Source organism: Sardina pilchardus, chromosome 5 (genome assembly GCF_963854185.1).
Source record: "Sardina pilchardus chromosome 5, fSarPil1.1, whole genome shotgun sequence".
Taxonomy (NCBI): Eukaryota; Metazoa; Chordata; class Actinopteri; order Clupeiformes; family Clupeidae; genus Sardina; species Sardina pilchardus.
This window is the reverse complement of record NC_084998.1, coordinates 21,737,081-21,750,484: the sequence shown is the minus strand read 5'-3', so window position 1 is coordinate 21,750,484 and position 13,404 is coordinate 21,737,081. Positions and strand designations below refer to the sequence as shown.

The window sequence follows — 13,404 nt, the reverse complement described above, 5'->3', positions numbered from 1 at the left end:
TCGTCTGTCTCCGCGAGAAACAACTCCCAGCCAACTCTGCAGCTCAGTGCGCTCCAGACTCCAGTCAAATTATCAGCTGATTACAGCCCTCAAATGACTGATACTGGAAGTGGCGTCTGGAATCAAAGACGCCGTTTGGCATGACGGCAAACCCCGAAGCCACTAAGGCCCAAGACAGGCATTAAGAACCCCTCCCCCGTCACCTAATAAAACTTAACAAGTGCTTTCTAACAGTAGTATCAGTTTTGTTATGTAGTGCATATTTAACTTCATCAAATAACCCCCCCCCCCCCCGCACATCCAACCCACCCCATAGGTCCTCCTGACGCTAAGTGCACATGCTAAAGCCCGCTAGTCGTCCCATTTCATCCACTGTAGACTGCACTGAGCAGTCTCGTACCCCCCCCCCCAGCTTCGGCTCTCGCTGTAGGCAGCACTCTGTCTGCCTAAGCCAGTCCGGAGCGCCTGTCTCAACTCATCAAGGTCCGTCTCTGGGAAGTCAGTCCCGTCACGACTGCGTTAGGTCGCTTTCTGCGGTCTCCTCGACTCTGAACCGGGTCTCACCAGCATCTTGCCTGCCTAACACCAGTAGGAAAATGATAGTAGTAATAATAATAATAATAATTATAATCAAATAAAATAAAATAAAAACAACATGATACAGGCCCCTCCGTCTCCATTTAAAACACAGCTCTTGGCACAAAAGTGAGTGGAGAGAGTTATCAGGTGATGGAAAGACAGAGAGAAAGAGCAAGAAAAAACATCCTCATGAAAAAAAAATATATACCATGAAGAAAAGAACAATTTACAATACAATACAAAGTGTCAATGTAATAGCCTTCTGGTTCCTTCTACAGTACTAGGGTTTTGAACTGCAGTGTCCAGTTTGCTCACGGTGATCTTTTAAAAAATACAAACATATTGTTACTTTTTAGGATTATTAGTTATTTCGTGAAAGGCTGAGTTGTGTGTGTTGCCTCTCTGCATGGACACAGAGGTAGAGAAACGCTGAGTACACTGAGCTGTGAGTCCCACATACACACACGCGCGCACACACACACACACACATTCACATGCATGTGCCATGTCCACCTCGTGCCGACATCTGCTGTCAACGCAGCACTAAGCGGCTGTGAGATGTGGTGATCGGCGAGGACGTGGAGATGTCTGGCGTGATGAGAAGATGTTTGCGGAGCGTAACGCTTGTTGTTCGGAGCGGCTGGTATTCCCTTGTGCAGCGGAACAGACTTGACCGGAATGACACGGAGCAACGGAGAACGTTGCCCCCCCGAGAGTCGTATTTTTAGTCGTTCGTTGTTTGCTTTTCATTTTCTCCTTTCTTGTTGATTAAAGGGTTGGGTGGGAGGGGTAAGAAAGATTTTTAGTTGGTGAAAGATGTTCTCTTCAAATGCTCGTCATCGCCTCTCACCCGTCATCCAGCGGAACACAAAGCCAACACAGAGTCCCTCTTTTTTAAAAAAACAAACAAAAATGTCTGCAGAGTACACATACATGTATGGATATGAACCATGAGGGCCTCAAAACAGTCCTCCGACAGGAAATGACAGTGGCATAGTGCTGTTTCTTTTGTGCTTGTGCTAGGATTTGTGGTTTTATTTTCAAAAACAGACCAAGACCAAAAGTTCGAGTGAGAGAAATCAATAAATGATTTGGATGTATGGACTCCTGTGGCTGAGTGCGTGTCTGAGTGTGTGTGTGTGTGTGTGCGTGTGTTGTTCACCAGTGGCCTTTTTTTTCCATGGGGACCTCTGGAGACCCCCAGAGCCTCCCCGCTGTCATTTCGTCTGAGTTCTCCACTGTAATCAAACACACGGTTGGCTTCTGATTCGTCCTCCAAGTCATCTTTTTTTGTTTGACCCATCCTCTGTTCAAGTTTCCTGCGACTCCATTCTATCTTTCTTTTCTTTCTTTCTTTTTTTTTCCTCCGGCGAAACAAGAATCCAAAGGGAAGGCATCCTGAAGTAGAAGTGGTAGTGATGAAGCCAGACAAATAGAGGACAAAGCCTTCAATTTTTTTTGTTACAAACAAAACGACAGAAATAAATAACAGCACCAAGGGGAGTTATGGCTGGGCCTCTAGTTCTCAAAACAAGTAGAGCAACAACACAACAAACACATCATTGACAACTGAGTTAAAATAAACAAACAAATCAACAAAACAACATGATGGAAGAAGTTAGAAGCTTTACAAGGTAATTATATTATACTGTATATATATCATCTATAAATGCTGACAGTGATCTGAAAAAGGAAATGTAATCTTGCTTTCGACTAAAGCTTGTTTTTGTGGTTTGGTTCTTTTTTTCTTCCTCATTTACAACAAAACCACCCACACACACACACGCACACACACATACACATCCAACAAACACCCTTTCCAGAAAAAAACACAGACACACAAGCACACGGGTACAAACTCACACATAAACAACCACACACATACACCCACACACACACACAACATTTTTTTTTGTTCTAAAACATTTTTCAAATCTGATTCACTGCAGCCCTACTGTTTCATAAAACACCTTGTGTAACCAGTAGCGAGGCCTAAAGAGTCCAGGGCCTCTCCTACACTTCTAGGTCCACCCCAGAAGGAGTGAAAAAGAGTAGCGATAAGAAAAAAAACAAGAAGCACGACGACATCCCCGCTCTGGTTAAGTCCGCCACGCTGGTGGTGCCCACTGTTTCCCGTCGGCGCGGTGTGCCCTCTGTGGGCATGCGAGGGGTGGGCAGCGCCACGTTGGCATCGGGGTCGTCGTAGGAGGCTGGAGTGGGATGGGAGCACCAGGAGCGCCGTGAGAGAGATTAGGTTTTGGGGGAAGCTACAAGTTCATGAGTCTTGGAGTTAGAGCTGTGTGTGTGTGTGTGTGTGTGTGTGTGTGTGTGTGTCAGAGAGAGGGAGAGAGGCAAGGCGAGGTGTGGAAAGTTGAGGGGTGGGGGGCAGGGGGAATAGGTCTCAGTACGAGACCACAGTAGCGTAGCACGGCAAAGTCTCTGTCTTTCATATCATCTTGTTTGTTTGTTTGTTTGTTTGTTTGTTTGTGTGTGGGCCGGCGCCTCGTTCTCCTCATACTTTGTAGTAGATGTTGGCGGGGCTCTGGGGGGGCATCTCCTGCACGATGTAGACGGGGTGCCCGTAGTCCCCGCTCACCTTCTCGTAGTGCGGGCAGTACGCCGAGTCGGAAGTCCGCAGCGGGATGATGATGTCGCTGGGCTCCGAGCCGTTGTTGTTGCCGCCGCCGCCGCCGCCGGAGCCCGGGCCGCCTCCGGCCGTGGTGCCGGCCGCGCTGGTGCTGCCGCGCTTGGGCGTGAGCGAGGAGAGCGAGAGCGCCGGGTGGTGGGTCTCCGAGTGCTTGGCCCGCCGCCGCCGGTAGCACAGCGCGGCGATCACCGCCGTCACCAGGAGCAGGAAGGCGCCGCCGCCCACGCCGCCGGCGATCAGGGCGATGTTGGTGGCCGCCATGGAGCCGCCGCCGCCGCTGGCGCCCTTGTCGCCCTCGCCGTCCGTCCCCTTCGACGCCGTGCTGTCCCCAGTGTCTACCGGGAGAGAGAGAAACGGTGAAGAGGAGGAGTGGGAGAGAGAGAGAGAGAGAGAGAGAGAAAGATAGAAAGAGAGAGAGAGAGAAATGGTGAAGAGGAGGAGTGGGACAAAGAGAGAGAGAGAGAGAGAGAGAGAGGGAGAAAGAAAGAGAGAGAGAGAGAGAAATAGACAGCAAGAGGAAAAGCAACAGGGAGACAAAGACAGAGGCAAACAGAGAAACCTTCACCACTATAAATAATAAGCGTTTTTTTAAAAAAAAAATAAACATTATCCAACACACAGTATTTGTGTTTACGGTGCGGGTAGCACAACACTATTGCACGTACTACCAATACAAAAATACAAAGCTAAGCTCACCCACTCCAATCAAATACACAGAAAGAGAAAGAACAAAGCGAGAGATGGAGAGAGAAAGAGAGGAAGAGGACAGCAGTTCAACAGAAGGCACTTCAAAGGGACACTGCACTGAGATGAGGATGGACTGGATGCACTTAAACATAAGAGATGAAAGAGGCCTGGACTCTATGTGCCTTACCTGTGTTCTTAGGCCGAGCTGGGTCTGATTTAGGTTTCGGCGGGAGGCCGTACGGAGCTAACGGAAATACACAACATGACAGTCAGACGTCCGCACACACTACAATCTACCGTTATTTATAACTTCTATCTATATCCTCTACTTACCTATTACCTCTATTGTTTTTACAAAGCTTTACCACTGGCTACAAGTACTGTACTGTATATCATAAATTATCTTGGCTGTAATTAGGGCTCCAACAGTTTATCCATTAATTGATTAGTTGTCAACTATTAAATTAATCTCGGCAAATATTTTAAAAACATGAATTAGTACGACCAATTGTTAATGAGTTTAAAAAAAAAAAAAAACTCTCTGATTCCAGCTTTTGAAAGTATATTTTTTTGTGCTGGTGTAATTACTGCTTTATCGCAGTAAACGGAATGAAACATAGACGTACAGTAGGAATAGAACAAACAACTAATCAATTAATTGATCAAACAATTGATTAATCAATTATGAATTATAATCATTAGTTGCAGCCCTTGTAATGCATTTATTTTTAACTAAGGATGGGGAGTCAATTTTACAAGTAATAGACTAATTACTGACTATGAGGGCTTAGTCTGTAAATGACAAGTATAATTGAGGTAGTTAGCCTATTTTCACTATGACACAGAAACCTTTAATTTTTAGGGATGTGGGATGGATTCGGGGATAATTAAAGGGTTATAACCACATGCCGACATGTTAGGGAAAAATTTAGGGAGCAAGTTGGCAAATAAAGGTTTCTCAGTATGTACTTAAGATTATTACATGGTTTCAGGGAAAGGCATTATGAATGTGAGTATATTTCACAGAATTTTAGGCCTGACATTGACAGGGAGAGGTCCATTAGTATCAACAGCTACTGTAGATAATTTGTCTTAAACCAGTATTTTCAGGGAACTCTGAATTGCATACTATTTAATTGTGTGCAGTCCAATGACTAGGATGAAAAATAGATACAAAATAATAAAGATAAGCTCTAAAGATAAATCGAGATGTAGATGCATTGAGGATAAATAGACATGTGGATGCATTGAGGATACATGGAGATATGGATGCACTGAGGATGTGATGAATGAGGCTGGATGCTGAGCAGCGATGGTCCGGTTACTCACTCTGGCCTACTTTCAGTACCACCTTCATCCCTCTGGTCACACATACGCCCCCGCGCATGCTGTCCAGACCCTGTCTCGAACCATCCGAAGTGGCTAAGGGGGGGCAGAAAAGGAGAGAGAGAAAGAGAGAGGGAGAGAGAGAGAGCGTGAGAGAGAGGGATGAAAATTAATGTCCTGTAGGTATAGTGCTGTAATCTTATTGTTCTTGTTACACAGTGCTGTAAAAAAGGAAATCCACCCCGATCCAGCTGTCTCTGCCTATACTAATCCCCTCACAGCTCCGCCTTACTGTAATGTGTCAGTGATTCAGTGCCCAGCAACAGCATCCACTCCCTCGGTCTCAAACTGTCTGCTCTGCAGCTCACTTCGGGTTGCTCAGAGGAGATCTCGTCAAATGAGAGCCAATCCAACACACACACACACACACGAACAGTGTGTTCGCACAAACATACCCCCTCTACAGAGCAAACACACACACACACACACACACATATTGTATGTCGCTTATATACGCATACACAAACCACATAACGCGTACACATACAGCATACAGTACACAGAGCTATAGACAGGAATGTTGCATCCTGCCCAAAAAAACAGACACACACACACACACACACACACACATACACGTGTGTTCACACAAATACACCACCTCCACAGAGGAAACACACACACACACTCTCTCTCTCTCTCTCTCTCTCACACACACACACACACACACGGCATAACCTCATTCCACAGCTGGCTCTACTCAGCTTCACGAAGGGGAAATCAGGTCAGGCCCACTCCCCATAGCCCTGACAGCCAAGCCAAAAACAATCTCCAATCAACCAACCACACCACAAACACACACATATACAAACAAATAAACAGAAATGACAGTGAAGGCTGACAGTACGATGAACATCACTGAGGGAAATAAGAATGGAACACTAATCAGTGGGAGACCTCCCCCCCCAAAAAAGAGAACAAAACAAAAGAGCAAAGAAAAGAAAGCAAATAACTAAAAATATCTCTGAGTTCTGTGTAACCTTGGAAAGAAAATGGCACAAAACAAAATGCCAAAACCCTAGAGGGAAAAAAATAAGAGGAAGAAGAAGAACAAGAAACCCCGAGCAAGCACCAGGGCGCCGAGGCTACCGCTACAGGCCTCCCAATCACCCCAAAAAAACAGCACAGAGGCTACCGCTACAGGCCTCCCAATCACCCCAAAAAAACAGCACCGAGGCTACCGCTACAGGCCTCCCAATCACCCCAAAAAACAGCACCGAGGCTACTGCTACAGGCCTCCACAATTGCCCCAAAAAACCTCCACAGCTCCTTTCAGAGGCCCCTCTGATGTCCAGCAAGGCCCGGTGTTGCTGATACGCATCTACAGACGCTGGGCTCCTGATTACTCAGCAGTGCAAAGACCAGAGTTTCCACAACACCTCACCTCCTCCGCACGTCTCCCCCCATCCCATGGAGGAGGGCTGGAGCAGAGGGAGCAAGAGGCAGACCAGAGGTGCGCTCAAGTTCACCAACATGGGCAAACGTTTTACGAACGCTTGCAAACAGTATTCCGTTAGCCTTGAGTTTTTTCGCGAACGTTTGCTTACAATGGCAAACGGTCTGAGGAGGTACAGTAGTGATCCGCGAACATACAGTGGAACTGGACGTGAGTTTGACGAACGCAACAATGCAATTACTGTCAGAATGGAATGTTAACACCAAATCGTTCAAATGTAACTGTTCAAAGAAAACATGTTCACCACAAAAGATCGCCACTGTTTGCCAAAATTGAACGCACCTCAGGGGAAAGAAGTATTAAAAAAAGGGGGGGGGGGGTATGTCTGGAAGTGGAAGATAAACAGTAAAGTTATGATACACAGATAGAGCAATTTCTTTAGCAGTGTTGCCAGACAGTGTTTGGCCATTTTCCCCACTGATACGAGGCAAACAAAAAAAGTATCTAGAGATCTTACATCATCAGTTGTCACCAACTTGTCAAAAGTTGGCCACTGCAGCATCACTCTCCCAGAGAAGAAGGAAAAAGGAAAAGGTAAGTCTAGTGAATGCAGAGCAGGGGGAGGAGGAATTGTGTGTGTCGAGCAGATAAGAAGGACACGTTTATTACCGACGGGCTTACAAGAAAGCAGTGGACGGACTTATCACACGAAAAAAAGTTTCAGCTCTTCTGACATGAGACAAAAGCGGACGGACACGGACGCGGCGGGACGACAAGGGAAAAAGTGGGCTGACTGAGGAGACGTCGAATTTGGGGCTGGACGGAGGGGGACGGAGGAAGCGCGAGCAGTGGAGGATTAAGTAATTGAGACGATGATCCGCAGCGATGGGGAGAGCGAGGGCGAAAGAAAGGAGGAAAGAAAAAAAAAAGAATCCCGAACTGCCGGTAAAAACCAGGCGGAGAGACAGACACAAAACTGTTCATGTGCAAAAAAAAAAAAAAAAAAATCCTAAAACAAGAGAGGGCACTGACCCGTGCAGCCATTAGCCGTGCGAGTCCAGAGGGTGGGGTGGGGGTGGGGCGGTCCTCTGCGTTCTGGGACATCCTTAAACGACCCCTTTAGTGACCCACTTAGACCCCATCGCGTGGCCCGAAAACGTCCACCCCAAGAGACGGGGGAAAGAGACATAGAGAGAGAGAGAGAGAGAGAGAAAGGGAGAGGCATAGCGAAACGGATTGACCCGCGCTAGCCACGGATAGACGCAAGGCCTCTCGAAAAGATGGGCTTAACCCTCAACAAATGAAGGGCTAAACTATGCCAACCATCTAACCCCGGAGGAATTAGAAAATCTGTTTGTTGCGCAGAAACCTCCATGCCACTCTGGCTCAGCTCAGCGCACACACACACACACACACACACACACACACACATACACACACACACACACACACACGGTGCTCTGCTGACGTCGACAGCCCCAGGGTCCAGGGGAAGGGAGAGAGAGAGAGAGAGAGGGGAAGGGAAGAGCGAGAGAGCAGAGGGACTGCGATGGTGGCTGCAGACCGGGACAGTTAGCACTCTTAGCGCTCCACACATGTAAGCAGCACCCACAGGGGGCAGTAGCGAGCGAGCTAGTGGACGGGTGAGTGAGTGTGCAGAAAGTCAATGGGCAATGTCCATTATAAAATGAAGTGTGTGTGTGTGTGTGTGTGTGTGTGTGTGTGTGTGTGTGAGGGGGTGCACTGTAGGTGGTCCTGCAAATGGTGCGCAGCGGCAACGCATTGGATTTTTGGTCAAATATGGCCACGGGGGTTTGCTCTGTTTGGAAAGCGCAGCCAAATCAAGGGGCCTGGCTCACTTAGTAGGACGGCATCCAGAAAATCTTTCTTTTTTTCTTTTTTCAATATTCTATTTAGACTGAGGGGAACATTACTCTATTACATGTTGATGTCAGAGCCCATCTCTCAGGCAGGCAGGCAGGCAGGCAGGCTGGGAGGCTGGCAGGCAGGCAGGATGGTAGTCACTGTGAAAGAGTGCAGAGTGCAGCCAGAGTGTGTGCTTCTCCCAAGACCCCCCGAGGTGGCCTGCAATCGGGTTACGCTCAGCGATCCGCACCCACGTGACCGCTGGAAAGGGCTTAAGAGAGAATCTCCGACCGTCCCCCCAGCCCCGGCCTTCTGTGGCTGGCACCTGTGAGAAATCTGATTGCAGAGAGTGGGGGGTGGGGGGTGGGTTTGTAGGCCCGAGGTCAACCTTCCAGAGAGAGGCGCTCACCTCCGCTTTAACCTCATTTAAAATGTCAAAGGCCGGCGTTTGTTTGTGTGCTCAAGATATTAAAGCGTAAGAGGATAATGTCAGCCAGCGGACTTCAACTATGTTAAATAAAGATTAATTTCTTTCTTTCTTTCTTTTTCTTTTCAGCTTGTTTTTTCTCTTTACTTTCCCCCCCCAAAACATTCATAATGAAATGTGATAATGATCAAATAAAAGTAAAATGTAGGTAAAAAAAAGAATCTAGCAATTGCTTTTAATTTTTTAGAACACAAAAGACGATTAATCGGCATAACTGCATATACAACTACATAATTAAATTACATTAAATTATGTTACACACCAAAATAAGAATTTTATGTATTTTTGGAATGTTTTTCATGTTTCTTAAACATTACAACTGTTTGTACTATCCCTGTATTGGTATTTGCATCACTATATGTAAGGTTTAAACATTTAGAGATTTTTTCACCAACTACTGTATATTTCTCTTTATGACCATAAGTCCCTGAACAACTATAGAAACGTGTACTACCAATCTGTCCCTAAATTTATCAAACAATGCATCAAGCATTTATGGTCAATTAAAAATGTCCAAAAATGTCTTCTTTAATGCAAACAATGCGACCTAATGCATCATAAAGTGTCACCCTTATCCTTAAATAAATAAATAAATAGTCCGTAATCATAGTATAGTAGTTGTCGTAACAGTATAATAGCATTTTTAAAAATGTGTTTATTATACTATTCTACACCCATACTATTATATAAAGTTCTATCAAATCGGACGGGCCATCCCAACTTTCAGAAAGAAAAAAATCCAATATTTCTTATTACACAGCTCCTCAAAATGCTGCAGAATGCTCCATTCACTTGAATGGGCCTTCCCAACGTTCGGAGGTCTGATATTTCTCGATAATGTATGGAATGCCGGTCATTATTGGGAAAATAATGTGCTGCCGTGTCGGCGTCCTGTTCGCCCTGTCGGGAATTATTTTCCCAATAATGACCGGCGTTCTATACATTATCCCTTAAGCGAGAACACCGAGTCAAAACGACACGGCAACAAAATCCAGCCGTTAGGTCGGGACTAATTTTTAATGAGTGACTGGACTATGCATTATCCCTTACATACCTCTAACTCTTAAAATGTGATGTTTCAAATTCACAGACTTTTTTCCCAAATTCCCGTAAATATGGTACTGACTATCCGACAACATAACTGGTCTAAGAACGTGGAGCCACATAGTCATACAGTGTGCTGAAGAAGGGGCTCTCCTGGGATATTCATCAAGAGCCAGGTGTGTGAAATATTCCCTTTCTGCATTCGCCAAACCCTCTCCCATATGAATACATTCATGCTGAAACACAAGACAAAGAGTGAGTACCGGTAGTTAACCTGTCGATAAGGACACTCACACGGAAACACTGTTTGAGAGTTTTTGCTCAATAAGATCATCTGACACAGACAGCAGAGGAAGAACATCAGCAAAGAGTCCGCGGCAGCAGGGAACCAGGGAGAGAGGAAGACAAGGGTAGGTGGAGATGGAGGAAGGAGAGAGAGAGAGAGAGAGAGAGAGAGAGAGGAGTGCAAAACAGAGGGAGTGCAAGCGAGAGGAATCGGCAGAGAGAGAAGTCTAAATTAAGCAACGGCAAATGTGTAATGCAGGGGAAGAGAGGAGAGAGCGGGAGTGAAAGAGAGAGAGAGAGAGAGGAAGAGGGGAGGAAGAGAAAGAAGTAAGGGAGAAGACAAAAACAAGAAAAAAAGAGGATGAAAAAGTGGGAAGAGAAGGAGACTAAGAGACACAATCTGAGCCTGAAATCAGAAAGGTTTTTCTGGGTCATGTTCTTGTCAGCTCGGGTTGGGAGCGACGCATCGGAGAGAGATAAAACCAGCGGGGACTGCGGAGACGAGGCGTGAGGGAGCTGAACGAGGGAACACAGAGACACAGGAGAGTGTGTGTGTGTGTGTGTGCAGGCGTGCATGTGTGTGTATGTATGTGTGTGTGTGTGTGTACGTGTGTGTGTGTGCGTGGACAGGCCTTCCACTCAACGAGCACCACTCCCTCTCTCACTCCTTCCTCTTCCCTTCCTCTCTCTCACACACACACACACACACACACACACACATTCCTCCCTCCCTCTCCTGTTCCACTGCCAGCAGCAGCAACACCTGTCCGACGCCACACCTGCTCCCGTGCCACACACAAAACAACAGCGGACCTGAGCTCAGGCCACCCAGGCTGCTGCCGTTTGTTCTGTCTCTACAAGCCCGCCTCTGTCTCAACACAAACACAAGCACAAACACTAACGACGAGCGCTCGCTCTCTCGCCTAATTCCACTTCGTTTCGGAGGTCCGTCTGTTCATTATTACACAATGGGTCGGCGGCACGCAGTCATCTGCCCTTTATACGGGCTGATTCCTTACAGAAAATGACTAAACGACTCATGACAGTTATTCAAATTTCTCACAGTCACAGATCCACACACATCGCTCGGGAACAGACTCTCACACATAAACGAGCGTGTGTATGTGTGTGTGTGTGTGATCAACAGCACCATCATGCATTAATACTCTCATCCAAGACGCATGCCTGCACTGTCACTCAAGTAGAATGACACGCTTGCGCTTTGAGAGACAGAGTACAGCATCGGCAAGGCCTCATCTCCCCCTCGAGTACATCCAAAAAAAAAAAAGAAGGAAAGAAAGAAGAAAGAAAGAAAAGAAGGAAGGAAGAGAGAAAGAGGAGGAGAAGAAAAAAAAGGCCCCACCCCCACTACGCAACCCCATTTCACAAAGAGCAAAATAAAGACACATTATAGAGGAGCACCCAGCCGCAATAACTCCCTCTGACAACTGAGTCAGCGTGCAGCCATAGGGAAGAGGAAGAGGAAGACAGGGAGAGAGGGAGAGAGGGAGAGAGAGGGAGAGAGAGAGAGGGAGGGGGGAGGAATGCAACGCAGAGAGGGAAAGGCAGACAGTGTGAGCGGAGGCAGAGGAGAATAAAGTAAAGAGAGAGAGAGAAGAGAGAGAGAGAGAGATTTACTCCATTTGGGGAGGAAGTTATGTCTCCACAAACCACATATTAATTTGGTGCTTGTGCGTTTATGGAAGTGGAGGTGCACAATTATGTGTGCGTGTCTCTGTGTGTGTGTATGTGTGTGTGTGTGTGTGTGTGCACAGGATGCTGTCTGCTCTATTTTTCCAGCGTCTCCATTAGCCGTCAAAATGTCTCACAACTCATCTGTGCTAATAGGCTCTCTTTCCCTCCCTCTCTCTCTCACTGAACTGGGGCCTGCCTACAAGCCAGCCTGGTAGCTGTGCGTTCATTTAACTCTGATTAGAGAACATCTCAATTAGCACTGGCGTTTTGCTCCGAGAGCCTCTCAGCGAGCGGCTGAGTCTCTCTAGCTCTCCGAGCGAGCGGGCGGGCAAGCGACGAGCCTTCCGAGAGGCCAGTTGCTCCGCGCACTTCTCCGCCCGATGCCCATATGGCTTAGATGCGGGTGGATGGCTATGTGCACTCCCCAACTCCAAGACTAGCAGCAGCCGCAGCAGTAGCAGCAGTAGGGCTAGCAGGCTTCCCTTTTTTTTTAAATCCTTGCTCGTAATGATCGCAATTAGCCGTTTAATGACACATATCAAGCGCGTGTCGCTAATGACGGAAGGCCTGATGACAGGGGTGAGTTCAAACAGGAGGAAACGGCAGAGCGAGAATAAAACACGGAGACAAAAACGGGGGGCCACAATCGCCAGATCAAATTAAACTAATGAGAGGGGTACTTAGGGGCGAAGCAGGTAATGGATTCCCGGTGATAATAAATCTCGGGACGGACTTCCCGGAGAGTGCGGCAGCGGCGCGGCTTCTCGGCACGTTTTCTCTCCCCCCCCCCCCCGCAGTGACATTTCCACCGCGCTGCGGCAGCATGCCTTGGCAGTGCAGACTTTCGCCCTTTTCGTGAGATGTCTGTGTCGGGTTTTAAACCATGACCAAGGGAGCACCGCCGCTCACCCCCTCCGCCCCCCCGCCCCCGTGGAGACCGCACGACCCCCCCTCCCACCCCCACACTCTCCCATTCGCAGATTGTGCTGCATTTTTAAACGACTGTTACGATTTGGCTCCGGCGGCCGGACGCCATGGAGAGAGCTAAAGCTGCTGGCATGAAATACAGATCCCACTGCGTGGACAATGCCAACGCTGGCATGGGGCACTGAAATGCCGCCGTGGGAGTCTTGTGGGTGTAAGTGTGTGTCCGCGAATGTGCCCAGCAGGCCTATCGGAAGGTATTAGAGGTATTGTGCCTTGAGTATGTTTGCGTTGTAATGGACTGTGTTCGTAGAGCAATGAGCGTGTGAGTGTATGTGTTGTGAGTCGGAGAGTGCCGGTGCGGGAATATGTTAAGGAGTGAATAGGCTTTCACTGTTCGGAGCACAGTGT

At 47.4% G+C, this 13,404-nt stretch overlaps 1 protein-coding gene across 1 annotated transcript in view; it reads right to left on the bottom strand.

The window, feature by feature from the left end:
- Positions 1-322: 322 nt before the first annotated feature.
- The window catches only part of efnb3a (ephrin-B3a), a 34,013-nt gene continuing 20,931 nt past the window's right edge, over positions 323-13,404 (bottom strand). The window contains exons 4-6 of the mRNA XM_062536911.1: positions 5,243-5,335; positions 4,101-4,157; positions 323-3,561 (exon numbers count right to left, since the gene is read on the bottom strand). Of these exons, the coding sequence (XP_062392895.1) occupies positions 3,092-3,561; positions 4,101-4,157; positions 5,243-5,335 (620 nt within the window). The 3' untranslated portion in view covers positions 323-3,091. The remainder of the gene's footprint in view (positions 3,562-4,100; positions 4,158-5,242; positions 5,336-13,404) is intronic.